This window comes from Lissotriton vulgaris, chromosome 8, assembly GCF_964263255.1.
Source record: "Lissotriton vulgaris chromosome 8, aLisVul1.2, whole genome shotgun sequence".
In the NCBI taxonomy this organism is placed as follows: domain Eukaryota; kingdom Metazoa; phylum Chordata; class Amphibia; order Caudata; family Salamandridae; genus Lissotriton; species Lissotriton vulgaris.
The window spans coordinates 1,571,225,183-1,571,243,639 of record NC_141696.1 but is presented as its reverse complement, the minus strand read 5'-3'; the positions used below and the strand labels follow the sequence as shown (position 1 = coordinate 1,571,243,639).

The 18,457-nt window shown below is 46.4% G+C and overlaps 1 protein-coding gene across 2 annotated transcripts in view; it reads left to right on the top strand.

Moving 5' to 3' along the window:
• The window catches only part of POGLUT1 (protein O-glucosyltransferase 1), a 161,000-nt gene extending 143,657 nt beyond the window's left edge, over positions 1-17,343 (top strand). The window contains exons 10-12 of one of the 2 annotated variants that reach the window (XM_086935855.1): positions 10,142-10,198; positions 10,995-12,272; positions 16,926-17,343. In XM_086935855.1, coding sequence (XP_086791981.1) covers positions 10,142-10,198; positions 10,995-11,151 — 214 coding nt within the window. In that variant the 3' untranslated portion in view covers positions 11,152-12,272; positions 16,926-17,343. The remainder of the gene's footprint in view (positions 1-10,141; positions 10,199-10,994; positions 12,273-16,925) is intronic. The other variant, XM_086935854.1, reaches the window with a different exon arrangement.
• The last annotated feature ends 1,114 nt before the right edge of the window (positions 17,344-18,457 follow it).

Below are 18,457 nucleotides of genomic sequence, written 5' to 3'. Positions count from 1 at the left end.
GGCCTACAGGGCCCGCAATATGCGTAACTCCATGGAAAATATCCTAACACGTTAGCAAATGGGCAAATCATGATTAATACTTATGTATCTATCCCCTAACTTAAATTCATAAGCCCTACTCTAAGGAAAGGGACACGAAAATACTCTACTATATAAAAGGCAGGGATCCTGTCTATAGTCCTAATCCCTATACTATGGGGGTGATAGGCTGGAGTCACTCTCCACCATTCTCCCTCTTAAAGGAGCCAGAAAAGGGCAGCCATTACAACTTCTCAACAGTGACGCAGTACTTTTGATTGGAGAGTGCCGGCACTTCTCAAGAGTGACACAATACTTTTGATTGGAGAGTATCGTCACTTCTCAAGAGTGACGTAATACTTTTGATTGGAGAGTGCCGGCACTTCTCAAGAGTGACACAATACTTTTGATTGGAGAGTACCTGCACTTATCAAGAATGATAGAATAATTTTGATTGGAGAGTACTGGCACTTCTCAAGAGTGACGCAATACTATTGATTGGAGAGTACCTGCACTTCTCAAGAGTGACACAATACTTTTGATTGGAGAGGACCTGCACTTCTCAAGAGTGACACAATACTTTTGATTGGAGAGTACCTTCACTTATCAAGAGTGATAGAATAATTTTGATTGGAGAGTACTGGCATTTCTCAAGAGTGATGCAAACCTTTTGATTGGAGAATACCGGCACTTCTCAAGAGTGATGTAATACTTTTGATTGGAGAGTACAGGCCCTTCTCAAGAGTGACGCAATACTTTTGATTGGAGAGTACCTGCACTTCTCAAGAGTGACACAGTACTTTTGATTGGAGAGTGCCGGCACTTCTCAAGAGTGACACAATACTTTTGATTGGAGAGTACCAGCACTTCTCAAGAGTGATGCAATACTTTTGATTGGAGAGTACCTGCACTTCTCAAGAGTGACGTAATATTTTTGATGGGAGAGTACGGGCACTTCTCAGAAATAAGCAGGTACTCTGGTACAGAGTACCTGCACTTCTATTTTTCCATTTCTTGCCCTGCTCTGGTACAAGTCAAACAAACTGTGCACCTGACAGAGACACTCTGGGACTTCTGGGTCACCACTTGATATATCTGGCCTGTGCTGGGCAGTGCAGGGGGTTTGATTCCTGTGCGGATGGAAGGCGAGGGGGTGCCCCTCCCAGCACCCCAACTTTAAGGAGGGGAGGAGCTAAGGAAGTGTGTCCCTGCACTTTTCGGGAGGGTCAGCTTGTGCTTTGTGGCGGCGGGGCACATTCACCCCCACAGAAGAACAGCGATGGCATGAACCCCCTGAGCTATATCCATGGAGGTTGTACAGAGTCTTCTTTAGGGCCTGACCCCGTGACCCGCAGATGGTGCTTGGGACGTCACGTCCGGAAGGATGCTGACCGAGCTAGAAGTAAAGTGATGAGGGGGGTGAATAAATATCAGCGCCTCCATCGGCTCGGATACAACATGCTGTATTACGGGGGGGGGTCAACCTCGTGTTAACGGCTGTATTCTACAATCCACAATAGCGCAGAAAGTGTTTTTTGTGTCTACTTTGCCACGTCCAAGCCAGTTCCATCAGATCAGCCTGAAAGTGGCAACACCTAATAGTCGTGGCCAAGGACCTGGCCACAAAGTGTTCACCTACACCGGTAGCACCCGAGTGACATGAGGCATACAGAGATACTAGGCATTACTTAATCTTTGATCTGGTCCAAGAAGAGTAATATGGCCCAGAAGATATACTGATAGGAAGTGATGTGTGCAAGCTGCTCTACATGTTGTGCCCCCACACCACTCTCCAAGAGTAAGCATGATTGTTCAATGTCGCTACTCCTAAATGTCGAGGCCTTTGGAGAAGCTATGTCTGCAAGTCAGTGATCTTGCAGTGGTACTAGGTTGCTTTGTGTTCAAGGACAACAACATACTTGTTAAAAGGAATGGCTGATTGTCCAAGAGTGACACAAGCTCCAAAGAAAAGCCTTGATAGCCAGCATCTCCAGTAGGTAGACTGCAACCCTATGCAGAAGGAACTGTTTCCCGTTTTTATATGTTTTAGTTGCACTAAAGTTGTTGTACTGCATCCCCATGCAGCAATACATATCCTATAATAAGTAATGCCGCTGTAGCACGCATTGCTATGTACGTAACAAGTTGGTGATTTAGTTGCACACAGTGGTTTGGATGTCAATCATGATGGAAGATGGTAGTGTCATACTGTTCATACTTCTCAGTAAATCTGTGTGTTTGTTGGGCAACATAAATGTCAAAACTGTGCAAGACTGATTCTACGCACTTCTCTTGCTTCTTTCTGCACCTTTCTTCCTCTTTCTGCACATGTCCTACCTTTGCTGGAATAGTTGGAAAACTTAAAAAACCTTAGAAATTCACTGAAAAAACAGTTTCAGGGACGTTGTTAAGGATTAGCATTTAAAAAACCTTAGAATTTAATTGAAAAAAACCTTAGGTTATAGGGACGTTATAGTTAGTCAAACATTTCCATCGTACATAAACTTGCGCCCCTGCAATGCACTGCTGATGACATCATATATTACATCACTCATGACATGGTCAGTGACGTCACTTATAGCATCATTAATTACATCATCTACATGATTATCTGATGCACCTCCTCACACCCTAATATAACCTTTGATACACCCACTCTAAGATGCAAACTACCAATCTCGAAACCATCGACAGACCAATACCAGTTAGTACATACCCGCTCACTGATTAATACGTCTATACACACATCTGTCTCGCTAACCCATACCGTCACTCATACATGCAGTCATTCATCAATACAGCCACTGATATATCCACTCATACACCCATACAGACACTCACACACTGCCACTCACCCAAAGAGTTACTCAAACAGTCACTCACCCAAAGACTCAAACATACTGCCATTTACTCACCTATACAGTTATACACACACACCACCTCACTTACAGTACCATACCTACTCTCTTCTACAATCACTGACCTAAGCACACATCCATGCAGCCACTGTCACAATCACTGTCACATATACACACACGTATATACTCCAACACTCGCAATTACTGCCTTTCACATATGTAGTTACTTACACATACACCACCGAGACATCCATTCACTCATCAACACAGCTATCCGCACACTCTTTCACCCATACAGCCCCGAACACTCGCACTCATGAACGCATACACCCAGTAAATCACCCACTCGCACATCCATGCAGGGAGTCACACACACCCCCACACACCTACACAGACACTCAGGCACCCATAAAGGTAATCGGATAACCCATATAGACACTGATTTAGCTACTCACCAACCCATGCAGCCATTTACACGCCAACTGACAGACTGATACAGACATTCACACAGATGAATCATTCACCCATGCATTCACTAAGATCTGTTTAATCACTCACTTATACAGTCAGTCACACACACACTAAATCATCCATTCAGACATTCCTACACCCACTCATTCTTCAAAACACCATGGCCTATATGTATAACATTCAGCAACTTTGTAGAAATACTCATTCTCTGGAGGGGAGGTGATGCTTCAGTTTCTTACTGTGCGAGGAGGTGATGCGTCGGTTTTCTACTGTGGCCCCAGCAATGCTGTAGAGTCACACAGATGCGATGCGTGGAAAATCCAGACGCGCTGGAGGCAGTGCGGCGATGGCAAACCAGGGGCTGCTTCTATTTCTCCAGCCACGACTGTTGATGCTTTGGTTCTTCTTGCCGTCCAGCAGGACCTGCGTCTGAATTAGGGTGGTGATCTTCAGTGTAGGACATCAGTGCACAGGACTCGGGTGTGGCGTTTTTTTCAGGCTGCTGACAGGCTCTGCGTCGACGGGGCTGTGTATCGGGAATTTCTGCCACACGGCGGTGCTACATCGGAAAATTCAGCCACAAGGAGGGCAAAGCATCTCTTTGCTTCTGGTCTACGCAACTTCCTGTAGCCGGAACCACCTCCAGAGGTCCTGAACTGGAATAGGCATCTCCTGTCAGGTCAGAGCTCCCAGAGTGGAGTTCAAGGAAGCTATGGGTGAAGTCTTTGTGTCGCTCGGACTTAAGAACAGACGGCAAGCACACACAAGCCCTTGAAGAATCTTCTCAAGCAGGTTTCAAAAGCAAAGTCCAGTCTTTGTCATCTCCTTAGAAGAAGCAGCAACTGCAAGCCAGCCCAACAAAGTAACACAGCGCAAAAGGTGTGCGACAGCCAAACGTAATATTGCACAACTCTGGGGTGCTGTTCAGGCGCCTCGGGTTGGGAAGTGGATGCAGGACATCGACTGGTGTATGTTCCGGGAGAGGTCTGTGTATGTGTCTAGGGGGCGACCCCGCAAATGGGGTAAGATCTGGGGAGTTTGGAACTCTTATCGTGGGGACATCTGTACACCACCTGATGTGGATCCTGCCAGCGTGGAATGGAAGACGCCTAAGCCCATTCTTTATATTGTGCTTTATTTGTCTAATAAGGAGGTCTATGTTCTCTATGTATGTATTTGCAGTCGCTCAATGCGCCCTGGTCAGTTTGGAGTTGTGTAATGTCCTTTTTGTTTAATAAAAAGATGTTTTAAAAAAAACACAGCGCAAAGGGGCAGTACTCCCCGTCACAGCTCTTCTTCCTTGGCAGAGGTTCCTCTTGATTCTAGAAGTAATGTCAAGTTCTGGGGTTTTAGGACAAATATTTGTACCCCATTTTCTCTTGTTAGTCTTTGTTTCAAGTGTCTCTGAGCTCAGTAAAACCAGTTCTGTCCTCCCTATTCAGTTTCACCCCAGGAGGTGGAGACAGCATTGTGCAGAGTAAACACAGCCCATTCAGGTGCCAGTGTAAACTCCCACCACTCTAAATGCAGAAAGGTCTATTCAGCCTAGATCTGAGTCACCCAGGAAAGACAGGACCCACCACAACTCTCCTTGTGACTGTCTAAAGTGAATGGACATCCCCAGGTCCTGCCAATCTTAAACCAGACAACGACTACACAAACAGGCAGAGACACACAGAATGGTAAAGCAAGAAAATGCCCACTTGTTGTTGAATATTCTTCCTTAATTGTGTCTGATTGTTATTATTATCGTTCTTTTTGCACTGTATATATGCACAAATCACTGTATGAATTTAATATGGCTGGATATGAGGTTGATGGTGATCTCATGTCTGTCGTTTAAGAAACAATGAAAAGAATTGTTGCTAACTAAAGCATAAGTCAAAGACATAAATCAATGTCAAGGGTAAACTAATAAACTATTGTTTATCCACAACGAAGTGTTGTTTAACTCAGAGGCTGGAGGCATAGGTGAATATTTTGTTGTACACACTTTCTAAAAGTGGCATTTTCAAACACACAATTTAAAAACGACTACTAAAAGGTGTTATTAAAATCTGAATTCAGAGAGCCTAAACTCCATTTCAATATCTTGTCCCAATGAAAGGGTACACTTGTAAGAGGTTACAAGGCAGCTCCCGTGTTTACCTATTGGACAGACAGCCTTTCAGTAGTGAAAAATGAAATACACAATATTTCACGATCAGGACATGTAACACACACCAGTACGTCTTACCTTTCACATACACTGCACCCTGCCCATGGGGATACCTTGGGCCTACCTGAGGGGTGCCTTAAATGAAAGAAAAGGGAAGGTTAGGGTCTGGCAAGTGGGTGCACTTGCCTGGTCAACACGGCAAGTAAAACTGTGCTAGCAGACAATGCAGTGGCAGATCTGACACACATTTGAAAGGATGCTGGTGTGGGTGGTGCAATCAGTGCTGCAGGCCCACTAGTAGCATTTGATTTACGGGCACTGGGCACATACAGTGCACTTTACTAGGGATTAACTAGTAAATCAAATATGTCAAACATATTCACAATTTACACTGGAGGCACATGCACTTTAGCACTGATCAGCGGTGGTAGAGAGCCCATAGTTCGATAGCCAACAACAACAGGGTCAGAAAAATAGGAGACTGTGGCGTGGGGCGAGTGAGAGACCTTACACTTCTTATCTTTAGATATGGTTTTATTTTCTTTACAGTTTTTCTTGTACATGCAGAGAATCTTAGTGGTGCAACTACAATAGGGTCCACTTCAAGGGGCTCGGTCTCCACGATGTCGGATGTCCCGTTGTTTTCCTCGGGTTAATGGGAGAGAAAAGGGACCGTCAGAACTCGTTTTCTGATAACTTTTTACACCAAGGGCCCAGGGGGTGAGGACACCGCTGCTCGTGCTCACATGCTACTCTCAGTGTGCTTTGGGGTTTGTGAAAATGCAACGGGAGGGAGAACAGTTTAACAAGCAGACGCAGGGAGTGAGACTGAAGCTATCGACTCTCGTTATTAAAGATAGTTGGTATTCAGCTACGTAGTATCCCGCCTCCCGACCCAGCCCGCTAAACGCTCCCGTACCTGCTTTAGCCACACTCCTCCCTTCGGAGTGTGGAACGGGGGTTCGCGGAAACGTTGGCCTCCTGGCTTTCCTTCTTCGAGGTTGTCACTCTGCTCCAGGCTCGTCTCTCCACTCCCGTTCTCTTCGTGTCTCCGGCTTCTTCCTTCTCCTTCTTCCGGGGTGTCGTCACACGCCGTGCCTTGTCCTTCATGGCCTTTTACCAATCGTGCTACGCTCACGTCACGGATGGGTGTGTCCTCTTCTTCTGTCGACTGCCAGTTAAAGGAACACTCCTCATTCTTGTTGAAGTCTGGATCAGCTGTCCACGGCGACCAATTGTCCTGAGGGGAAGAGGGGGAATCATTTTCAGTGAGCCACCATTCCTTTGGGGTCCCCACGTCCTCTCTATGCTCCATGTCATAGAGACAAAAGACCTAATGTTTGGGCATAAACCTGCCAATAGGGCCAGCGCGCTACAAAAGGGAGTGGTAATGGACGGAGCATCTGAACCAATCAAACACTCCCACCCAGTCAAAAGATCTGGGTTTAATCCATCACCGTTCTTTAGCACACTCTGCCACCCCAGTTCAGACATGGCTATATGCAAATCAGTCTGACCCTGTGCCTCATGGGAACAGTCCAGCCCGAACTGCGAAGCCATGCCTTCCCTGGACCGGAAACAAACTTCCGAGGACCGGTTTCTGGCATTCCAGCCGTCTTCAGCCCGGCTTGCTTGAATCCAGTGGCAAAGTGAGCAAGGGACTCACGTCTGAGCATACCATGCCACACTTATGGCGGCCAAAAGCGGTACAAAAGGGGGTGGTAATGGACAGAGCATCTGAACCAATCAAACACTCCCACCCAGTCAAAAGATCTGGGTTTAATCCATCACTGTTCTTTAGCCCACTCTGCCACCCCAGTTCAGACATGGCTATATGCAAATCAGTCTGACCCTGTGCCTCATGGGAACAGTCCAGCCCGAACTGCCAAGCCATGCCTTCCCTGGACCGGAAACAAGCTTCCGAGGACCGGTTTCTGGCATTCCAGCCGTCTTCAGCCCGGCTTGCTTGAATCCAAGCCAATAGGGCCAGGTATAACACTCCATGTCAGCGAAAAGCAGGCATGGCAAAAGGACATCCCATCTCCTGAGTTTTTCAGGGATTCTAATGATCAGACATTGCATGCTTTTGTTGAATCTCTCAACTAAACCATTGGTTTGTGGATGATATGAAGTAGTAAACTTGTAAGTCGCCCCACATTCATTCCATGTAGGCTTTAGGTATCCAGACATTAAGTTCACACCCCTGTCTGCACCACATCATTAGGGAAACCCACTCTTGTAAAAATACTTAAGAGGGCTCTAGCACCTGCAGGAGCAGTGACAGTCCTAACAGATATAGCTTCAGGGTACCTGGTGGAATGATCCACTACCACCAGTTCTTGGGAGATGTTCAGCTGCAGAATGAGTCGCTGGTCGCAATTGTCGAGACTGGTGCAGGCAGGGTTTGGCATCAAAAGTGCACAAAAAGTCTTCAGTTTTCGCTATTCTCGCAGCTCCTCTTTGTCCTCTTCTTCTGGGTCAGTCAAATCTTATTTCCTGGCATCAAGGTGCCCCCAAAAACTCAATTTGGGTCATTCAGGGGAGTGGCAGGTTGTAGCCAATGGGTTACTTACTTTTAGGGTGTCTTCACCCTCTGTATGATCACTTCCTTTGGGAAGTGGGCATAGCCCTGACCCAGTGAGCCTAATTCTGCCAAAACCAAGATGGTGCAATTCTAAGTTTTGTGTTCACATCAGGCAGCCCACCTTAGTGGTGGAACTTGCCTGTCATTTTCAATTTTTATTTAATTTGATTCAAAATCATTTTGATTTTCTATGTTGCATTCATCTAATATCTCAAAGAGCAAAAAAAAAGACAGGGTAACCACTACGGATAAAGTTCATAAACTAATCTGGGGTGAGATTATGTGACATCTTGGTGACAACCATCTGGTTTGGAGAGGCTGTAGGTGACAAGCGATCTTATGTAGAAGAAAGATGTATTTCCTTTGTGATTGACAATATATGGCTTTTCAGTGACTCTGAATCGTTTGTGTCTAAAGGAGGTGATTTCTACGTGCATCCGCATTTTTCAGAAAACTTCACTAATTAAGAACCCAATATTGGAATGAAGAACACTGGCTGTAATTTTTTTAATGAAGATTTTTGTTGGAACAAACGGTAATGTTTGTTATTATGTGTATTTGCCTTATATATTTTTAGTATTAAATTATTGTAGGCATTTTAATTGATGAATTTGATTAATTTGTAATCTATAGTGTATTAATGGTAACATAAATATTGTAATCTTTTATTGTACATCATGGAAAAATGGCAAAGAAGTTACTGGAAAACAAATCATTTAGCAGCAGATACCACACGATAACATTAACATCTTTTCATGGCTTTGCATTTAACCTCTTCACTGCGGCGGGAATTACGCTGCAGTGCTAGACATTCCAATCGCGGGCGTGGGCATGATGGCTCCTGGCTGTCATGAGCACACGCTCACCGTGACTCATGACGGCCAGGAGCCGTCATGAGCATAGAAGAGGTTAAAGAAAGAATAAACTTCTAAATTGAATGCTAAGCTTGTCCCTGGCAAAAACCCGGGTGGGCGATGTTCATCTCAATCCCAACCCCATAGACTGGACGGCCACGCTCTCCTTGTGCTGGGTTGTTTTGTGAAACTGTTTCATGAGGAATGTTTGTTTTTGGTTCTAAAATCAGTGGAAGGCGTGTGGCTGCCATCATTTCTATTCAGAAATTCTTATAGCAATTGATGAAATTATGACTTGAGCCATAGCAGCTGACACGGTCCATTATGGGAACTGTCGCCCTGAACAGAGTATTACACTTGTAACAATGTGCTGGGTGGTCCATCTAGTTGGAAGACTCCCATAATGCTTAAGGTGTTCCAGAATCTCCCCCCAAAACATAAATTATACCATATAGTGTAAGTCCGAGAAGCAGACTGTAAAGCTGCATTTTCCTCTGCAATTCCTGGATCTAATACTAGCTCTGTGCGTTCAGGAGACTCTTGCGGTGTTAAGAAATTGAAAAAAAACTCTGCTGGAAATGGGTGTTTTTTCACCCGATGAATAACCATGCATTGAACAGTAAGCAATAATGTGTGCCCGTTTTGCGTGCATTATATAAACCTTAGTGTGTGCTGTTTTGTATAGGCAACTAACACCAGGTAGTGCCTGGTGGTAACTGCCTTTACAAAGCAGACGCAAGCACTGTATTCATTTCATAGTGGGGGCACTCGGGTCTGATTTGCCTGGTTAATGTCTTCTAACTAGAACTAGGAGAAACGGTTACAGTTTGCAATATAATACAACCTGCCAGTGGAAAGCAATATATTGGGTACAAATTCTTATAAATACAATGTATAAAGTTTGAATTTGGGGGCACAGGTGGGTTCATACAACATCAATACAAAGGTCTTAAGCAAGAGGATGCACACACAGTCCTTGTATATTGGTGGTAGGGAAGACAAGGTCTGCACAACACGTATTAGTAGCTAAACAACCTGTTGAGTCTAAAATGAAATGCCATTTGAGATGTGTTGTTCCATGCATAGCCGAAGCTTGAATGGATGTTTTCGTAAGATGGAGCTTTTTATAAATATTAAATAACAGATATTTCATTACTAAATAGATCATGTTTCTGATATCATGTCTTATCTCTCACAGAGAACTTCTGCAGTTTGTAAAGGAGAACGATGAAGTTGCACGACAAATTTCAGGAAGGCGAGTACAGCACATTCTGAGGATGTGGGCCAGAAACAATCACTGAAAGAACTGTGACACAAAGTTTGGGTAGTGTGGATCAGACACGGTCCTATGTTTTGTGTCTTAGCAATACCTAGTTATAGCGAGTCCAGGCATGATGAAGTGCTAAAGACAACCCTTTCTAAATTCAGTAGCAGTAGGACTGAAGTATCTTCCTTACTTTGGCAATTTAGAAGAACTGATTGGTCACAACCAAACTGAATTCCTGCCACATAACGGAATCTTTAATCCAAAACCCACACTAGCGTCTATAGCACCCAGAATCATGTTCAAAGTTTGCTGCTTTGTGCATAGAGCCACCCACAAAAACTCGCCACACTACCTAGCCGATATACACATCTCTGGTGGTTCAAAGGGCCTTACAAATCAGTGAACCCTTCTTTAGAACATGCTAGAGTGCAGAAAGTCTTTCCTTGGGGTGGCCACAACAGTCTAGAACTTGGTGCCTACTAACTTCAGTCTTGTCCTTCAGAAGGCACTTTTTTTTGGTTCATCTGGCAGATGGTTTTAGTCTGCACAACATGCGCCTTAGTTCCATGTGCCTGATAAGTAATTGTGCACCTGACCGTCCCTGCCATAGGTGGCTGGGGCTAGCAGTGAGAGAGAGTCGCTTCTGTCCATGGTGAGTGGACACTGTTTAGAGTTTGATTCGAAGGCAGATCTTCTCATGGCGAGTGTTGGGCTAAGATGATTGATGGACAGAGGAATGTATGATGGCCCTTTTTCTTACCCTTTTCTTCTTCTGGTCCTGCAGGGGGCAGCAGTTCATCTCTGACCACCTGCGCATGGAGGATGTATCCTGCTATTGGGAATCACTGCTGAAGGAATACGCCAAGCTTCTAAAGTACAAAGTGAAAAGGAAACAGAGCTACATGGAGCTTGCTCCGCCACGTGTGCGAACAGAACTCTAAACTTTGCCCAGGTGGACTGAACTCTAAAATCTGGCCATGTGATCAGAACTCTAAGCTCTACCCATGAGAAGAGAAATCTAAACTCTGCTCATGTGATCAGAACTCTAAGCTCTACTCACGCAAACAGAACTTTTGGGTCCAATCCAGTATCTGAAATAATCTACATTTATGGGACCAGTCACCGATTTCAAGCATGAAAGAAAGTTCAGTTTTCAAAGTTGGCTGGCCAGCAGCATATATGAAACTTTAGGGAGCAATTAGATTGATCTAAGGGGAACACAAAAGCATATTACATCTGCCTGTCTAAAGCAGGCCAGCAACCTTTTTAAGTGGGGCTTACAACTCCAATCAGATTCACTGCCCTACCTGGAGATTCTGCCTTCAATCAATGTGTTCACCAATTTTCCTTTTGGTGCTTTGACTCGTCAGATCATCCGCTGTCTTTTCTGATTAACTGTCCACCTTCCTTTTATTTTTGATGTGTAATGTGTGTAGCAGCTTTACCTTCAGGAGTGATTTGGGTTCATTCTGGTGAAACCTCAGCACTCCTCTTCTAACCAGGAGGTCTGTGGGCTACAGAAGCTCTTTCTCTATTTCTATCACAGGACTTGTACCAAGAGAGGTAGATGTGGGCTGTTTTGCATTTTGTGGGTGAGGCCTAAATACTTCTGTATGTGGTGAGTCTGGTTGACAGATGTTCTCTTATGGACAGGGCTCTGGATGCCTAAATCCAACTTGAACGTGCCTTCCTTCCCATAGTTTCAAGTCGCTTCTTTCAGCCGCCAGCTGCTCTCTGTGTGACTTGTTTGGAGACCACACTCGGCCCAGTCTGATATCTTCCTGCCTCTGCCAACAGTTTAAGCGGCATGGCTTTATCTGAGCTGGGTCACCCTCCCTTGAGCACCGTTGTTGGTCCTTGGGGCAGTTGTCACTCGCAGCATGATGGATAGGAAATTGCACCACACACACAGGAAATGCCATCCTGCAGGCAGAGATGTGATCAGTATTAGTGTGCATCGCCTCACCTACCTTGAACCGCCTCAGGTGCGTGTCATCCCTCCCAACCAACATTGGATAGGACCCTGGAGTTCTAAGCTAGCTCATGCTTGGTGCTTTTGATTGTTACGTTACGTTACGTTAAAAGTATTTATACAGCGCACGTACACCAACGGTTTCATGGCGCTAATTGACGTAACGGCAGCTAGGGAGGAGGAGTTACTCGGGGATTGACTGGAAGAGAAAGGTCTTCAGGAGTTTTCGGAAGTGATCATAAGTGGGACATAGGCGGAGTGTATTAGGGAGAGAGTTCCAGGTGGTGGGTGCCATGGCTGAGAAGCTGAGGCCTCCGTGCTTTTTGCGCCTGGTTTTAGGGATTACCAGGAGGTTGTGAGTGGCAGAACGGAGGTCTCTATGAGGGACGTACCGTGTCAGGCAGGACGAGATGAATGCTGGGGCTGAGTCTGAAAGGGCTTTGAAAATGACACAGCCAAGTTTAAAGATGCAGCGTTTAGTGATGGGGAGCCAGTGGAGACTACGCAGAAGAGGAGTGACATGCTGGTGTTTTGGCTGGCGAAAAATCAGGCGGGCTGCCTGATTTTGAACAAGTTGTAGCCGGTGAAGATGGATAGATGGTATTCCGACATACAACGTGTTCGCATAATCGAGCCTGGAAGTGATCAGAGCTAGGATGACCAAGATCAGAGCATCTCTAGTGAGGAACCTACTGATCTTACGGATCCGCCTAAGGTGGAAAAAGCAGGATGAGGTAACTGCATTAATTTGAGGCCTCATGGAGAGGTCCTCAGAAATGATCACCCCCAAGCTCTTCACCGTGCTGACTGGGTTGGGTGGAGTCCCCAGAGAGGAGGGCCAAAAGGTGGAATTCCACGGGTTGGTGGAGCCTCCAACTAGTACCAGCTCAGTTTTTGTAGGATTCAGTTTTAACTGACTGTGAAGCATCCACTCAGCAATGTGAAGCATAGTGGATTGAAAGTTGGAACGGGAGGAAGGGAAGGGGTCAATGGGAAAAATTAACTGAAGATCATCTGCGTAGTTAAAGATAGTGACCGGAGTATTGCGGAGGGAAACAAGAAGGGGCTGAAGGTACAAATTAAACAGTAAAGGTGAGAGCGCGGAGCCCTGGGGGACCCCGCAAGTGAGAGGTGAGTAGTGTGCGGAGAAGGTAGATAAGTGAACTGCTTGAGTACGGTGGCTCAGAAAGGATCTGAGCCACTCGAGGGCCACCCCCTGGATGCCGGCATTGTGGACACGGTCGATCAAGATGGTGTGATCGACCGTGTCGAATGCAGCCGACAGGTCCAAGAGGACAAGGGCCTGGGAGATGTTGTTGTCGGCACCTTTCCTCAAGGCATCCATGACGGCTACAATGACCGCCTCGGTAGAGTGGAGGGGTCGGAAGCCAGCTTGTTGGTTATCCAGGAAGGAGGAGTTCTCTATAAAGGTACTTAGGCAGCGAGTGACATAAGACTCAAGGATTTTGCCCAAGAAGGGAAGGAGGGAAATAGGGCGAAAATTACTCAAGACAGTAGGGTCAGCGTTGGTTTTCTTTAGAATAGGAAGAACAGCTGCCTGTTTGAAGGAGCGGGGGACCTCCCCAGTAGCGAGAGAGTTGTTGAGCAAGGCTAATGGGGGGCCAGGGCAAGACAGGAAGGCTTCTTTGAGGATCTGAGGGGGGCAGCAGTCATTAGGAGAGCCTGAGCTAACTTTGCGGAGAAGAACAAAGAATTCATCTTGAGAGATTGGAGGAAGCTGAGTCAGGAGGGTGGAATTCATAGGGGGGAGAGGTAAAGGGAGGGGAGATGAGGGGGGGGGAATGTTATCCTTGATGGCAGAAATTTTGTCTAAAAAATAGGAGTTCAGCGAGTCGCATAAGCTTTGGGTAGGTTGGGGTTGGGGAGTAATCCTATCCGGCAGGGAAAGCTCATTAACGATAGAAAAGATGTCTTTGGCTTTGGTGTTGGAATTAAGAATCTTTTGAGAGAAGTAGGCTGTTTTTGCAGATAGTATAGTTTTTTTATAAGTGTTTAAAGTGTCAACATAGACCAGTTTGAGTAGAGGATCATAGTTGCGTCTCCAGCGGCGCTCTGCCTGCCGCAGCGCAAGTTTATCAGTCTTGAGCTGATCGGAGAACCAGCGTTGAGCGTCATGGGGGCGCTTCGCTTTGATGGTTTTGTAGGGGGCAACTATATCACAGGCGGTTAACAGCCATTCCTCCAGATGGGCGGCTTGATCATTGACCGAGCTTGCGGGGACTGGAGCAGAGGAAGCCAATAGAGCGTGAAAATCAGTTATGTTGGCTTTTTTCCAATTACGCGCAGATAGGTTTTTGATAAGGGGAGGTGGGCGAGGGATGTGAAGGTGGAGGGAGAAGGAAATTGAGAAATGGTCAGACCAGGGGCAAGGGAGTACAGAGGGAGGGGAGATGTCAAGATTAGATGTCCACATTTGGTCCAGGATGTGACCTTTACAGTGCGTAGGGGTATGAATATGTTGGTGAAGGTTCATGCCTACTAATAGGTCCGTGAATTCCACGGAAAGATGGCTTTCATGGGTATCAGATGGCCAATAATTAAAATCCCCTATGATCATGATGCTAGCGTGATTGATCAGAAGTTGGGAGATGAAATCACCAAAGGTCTGGGAAAAGAGAGGCATATGATCCGGAGGTCTGTAGACCAAAACACAGACAAATGAAGATTTGGGTGAGGAGAATTTAATAGTAAGACAGTCAGTTTTGGGGAGGGGGGTCATCGTCAGCTCCGAGAATATTAGTTCAGAACGGATAATGGCCGCCACCCCTCCACCAGTCTTGGCAGCAGGTCGGTTGGCTTGCATAATATAGTACCCTGCTGGAATAGCGGCTAAGATGTCAGGGCCTGAGTCCTCGGTTAACCACGTTTCGGTTAAAAGGAGGATGTCGATGGAACTATCATGCAAGAGTTGGAAAACCTCAAGCTGGTGACGGACTAGGGAGCGGGTGTTTAAGTACAGCACCCTCAAAGGAACAGGCGCAGAGGGCATTGAGGGGGAAGGGGAGGGAGGGCGTTCAGGGGTGGGGATAGTGTTAATGGCAGGGATATCCTGGGGGACTAGGATACCGCATTGTTGTGCGGCCCTGGTGGCCCTATCAGGGATGGGCGTAGGGAGGTTCAGGTTAAGGAGCTCGGTAGCAGAGTATGTCAAGAAATGGACATTACGACGGGGCCCTGGACCTGGTCGGCCGCGGACGGGCGCAGACGGGCTTGACTTGTGCGCGACTTTGGCGCGATGTCGGCGCTCCCGCTGCGCTCGTCCGCTGCGCTTCCTCCATACTGCCATTATACCTATGGGAGGGAACACTAGACCGCTAACCTGCGATGCCTGGAAGCAGGGCGGAAGTGGTGTTGCAGGCAGGCAGGAAGTGACGCTCCTCGGACTGACCCTCCGCGCAAACGGCACAGAGCCGGGGCGGACCAGGGTCACGAGCGTTGCAAAATAGAAGCTAAGTCAAAATGAAGGTGAGGTTGCGCGCTAACATAGAAGCAATTACGAGAGTGCTATTAAAATCAGCATTGCATCGGTGATTTAAAAGTAAAATAACAGCCACAGCGAGTGTGCATTAAAAGTAAAATAACAGCCACAGCGAGTGTGCATCCGCAGCCTAGCTCGCCGCTTTAGTCACTGGCCGGGCGCTGAGAGCAAGAATAAATATACATCAGCTCGGCAACACTAGACCGCTAACCTGCGATGCCTGGAAGCAGGGCGGAAGTGGTGTTGCAGGCAGGCAGGAAGTGACGCTCCTCGGACTGACCCTCCGCGCAAACGGCACAGAGCCGGGGCGGACCAGGGTCACGAGCGTTGCAAAATAGAAGCTAAGTCAAAATGAAGGTGAGGTTGCGCGCTAACATAGAAGCAATTACGAGAGTGCTATTAAAATCAGCATTGCATCAGTGATTTAAAAGTAAAATAACAGCCACAGCGAGTGTGCATTAAAAGTAAAATAACAGCCACAGCGAGTGTGCATCCGCAGCCTAGCTCGCCGCTTTAGTCACTGGCCGGGCGCTGAGAGCAAGAATAAATATACATCAGCTCGGCAACACTAGACCGCTAACCTGGGATGCCTGGAAGCAGGGCGGAAGTGGTGTTGCAGGCAGGCAGGAAGTGACGCTCCTCGGACTGACCCTCCGCGCAAACGGCACAGAGCCGGGGCGGACCAGGGTCACGAGCGTTGCAAAATAGAAGCTAAGTCAAAATGAAGGTGAGGTTGCGCGCTAACATAGAAGCAATTACGAGAGTGCTATTAAAATCAGCATTGCATCGGTGATTTAAAAGTAAAATAACAGCCACAGCGAGTGTGCATTAAAAGTAAAATAACAGCCACAGCGAGTGTGCATCCGCAGCCTAGCTCGCCGCTTTAGTCACTGGCCGGGCGCTGAGAGCAAGAATAAATATACATCAGCTCGGCAACACTAGACCGCTAACCTGCGATGCCTGGAAGCAGGGCGGAAGTGGTGTTGCAGGCAGGCAGGAAGTGACGCTCCTCGGACTGACCCTCCGCGCAAACGGCACAGAGCCGGGGCGGACCAGGGTCACGAGCGTTGCAAAATAGAAGCTAAGTCAAAATGAAGGTGAGGTTGCGCGCTAACATAGAAGCAATTACGAGAGTGCTATTAAAATCAGCATTGCATCGGTGATTTAAAAGTAAAATAACAGCCACAGCGAGTGTGCATTAAAAGTAAAATAACAGCCACAGCGAGTGTGCATCCGCAGCCTAGCTCGCCGCTTTAAAATCAGGACTGGCTGAAAGTCGCCATCGTGGAGTGGGCACTGGATCTGCCGGTTTCCATAGTTCGCTGCGCGCCACCAGGCCTGGACTGTCTTTCTGTAGCGCCTGTATGCTCAGCAACTAGAAGTTATTAAATCACCACAAAGGCTGTGAATGTAGCAGTAGAGGCTGCTCTTGATGCTATTACTGCACTCTGTTGGTTATAAAATCATGTTTAACGTTTAAAAACAAGATACAACAAATCAAATTGGCTCAAAATATTCTGCAGTATTGGGAAGTTAAATGCCAATGTGCCATCCGTGTTCTCTGCAAAAATGAACTGTAAATGGGGTTCTTTAAAATATTTTGTATCAGAACTAGAATTTCACAAGAAATACTACTTTTAATAAAAATAACTTTGAAAATCATGCATGCATCTGTGCAATATGTGCTGTTTCAACAATTGTGTGCAAAGTTGTGACAGCATATGCATCTCCATTTGGAAGCTTAAAGCACGAACCATCTACCCATAGGGTACCATCAGGATTCGAAAGAGGAGTAACTTTCAGATCAACTCTACCCTTTGTTTCCTCCTCTGTCCGGAGAAAACAGTCATGCTGTTCCTGAGCATCTGTCTCTACAAAAATTGGCAACAATGTAGCTGGATTCAATGTGTTGTTCCGCTTGATGTGCACATGGCTAGCCAAAAGCGTCAACTCATAACCTGACAAACGTGCACTGGTAAGATGTTGAGTCTTTGTTCTATTCAATAGGGTATCCCCTGCATGTGGGACCATCACAATCAATGTATTATCCAATACCAAACCATCAAACTGTCGGATAGAAACAGCCGCTGCCGCTGTAGCTCTTAGACAACTAGGCAACGCCCTAGCTACCGGATCTAAAGTAGCTGAAAAATACGCACATGGGCGCTGCTTGTCTCCAAATTGTTGCGTCAACACTGACAATGCACAACCTTCTCTCTCGTGTACATAAAGTGTAAAAGGTTTACTGTAGTCGGAGGTACCCGACACCGGAGCAGAACACAATGCATCACGCAATTCAGAAAAACTCTTCTGACATTCGTCAGACCAAGGAACAGGGTATGGTGTGTGCTTAAGAGTAAGTGCCAACAAAGGTTTCACTAGCAAAGAAAAATTCGGAATCCACTGTCTACAATACGAGGTGATACCTAAGAAGGCACGCACCTCTCTCTGTGTGCATGGCACAGTCATTTGGGCAATCGCTTGAATACGCTCTGGGGTCAATCGTCTTCCCTCCTTCGACAAGAGATGACCTAAGTAGGTCACTTCTTGTCGGCAATACTGCAACTTCGAAGGTGACACTTTATGATGAAGGTCAGACAGGTGTCGCAACAAAGAAAAAGTAACTTCTTTACAAATCTCTTCATCATCAGCAGCAACCAACAAGTCATCAAAATACTGGATAAGAGTAGCACCAGAAGGCAATGCAAAAGTATCAATCTGAGTATTCAAAGCCTGACTATAAATGGAGGGACTTTCACAATAACCTTGAGGAGCG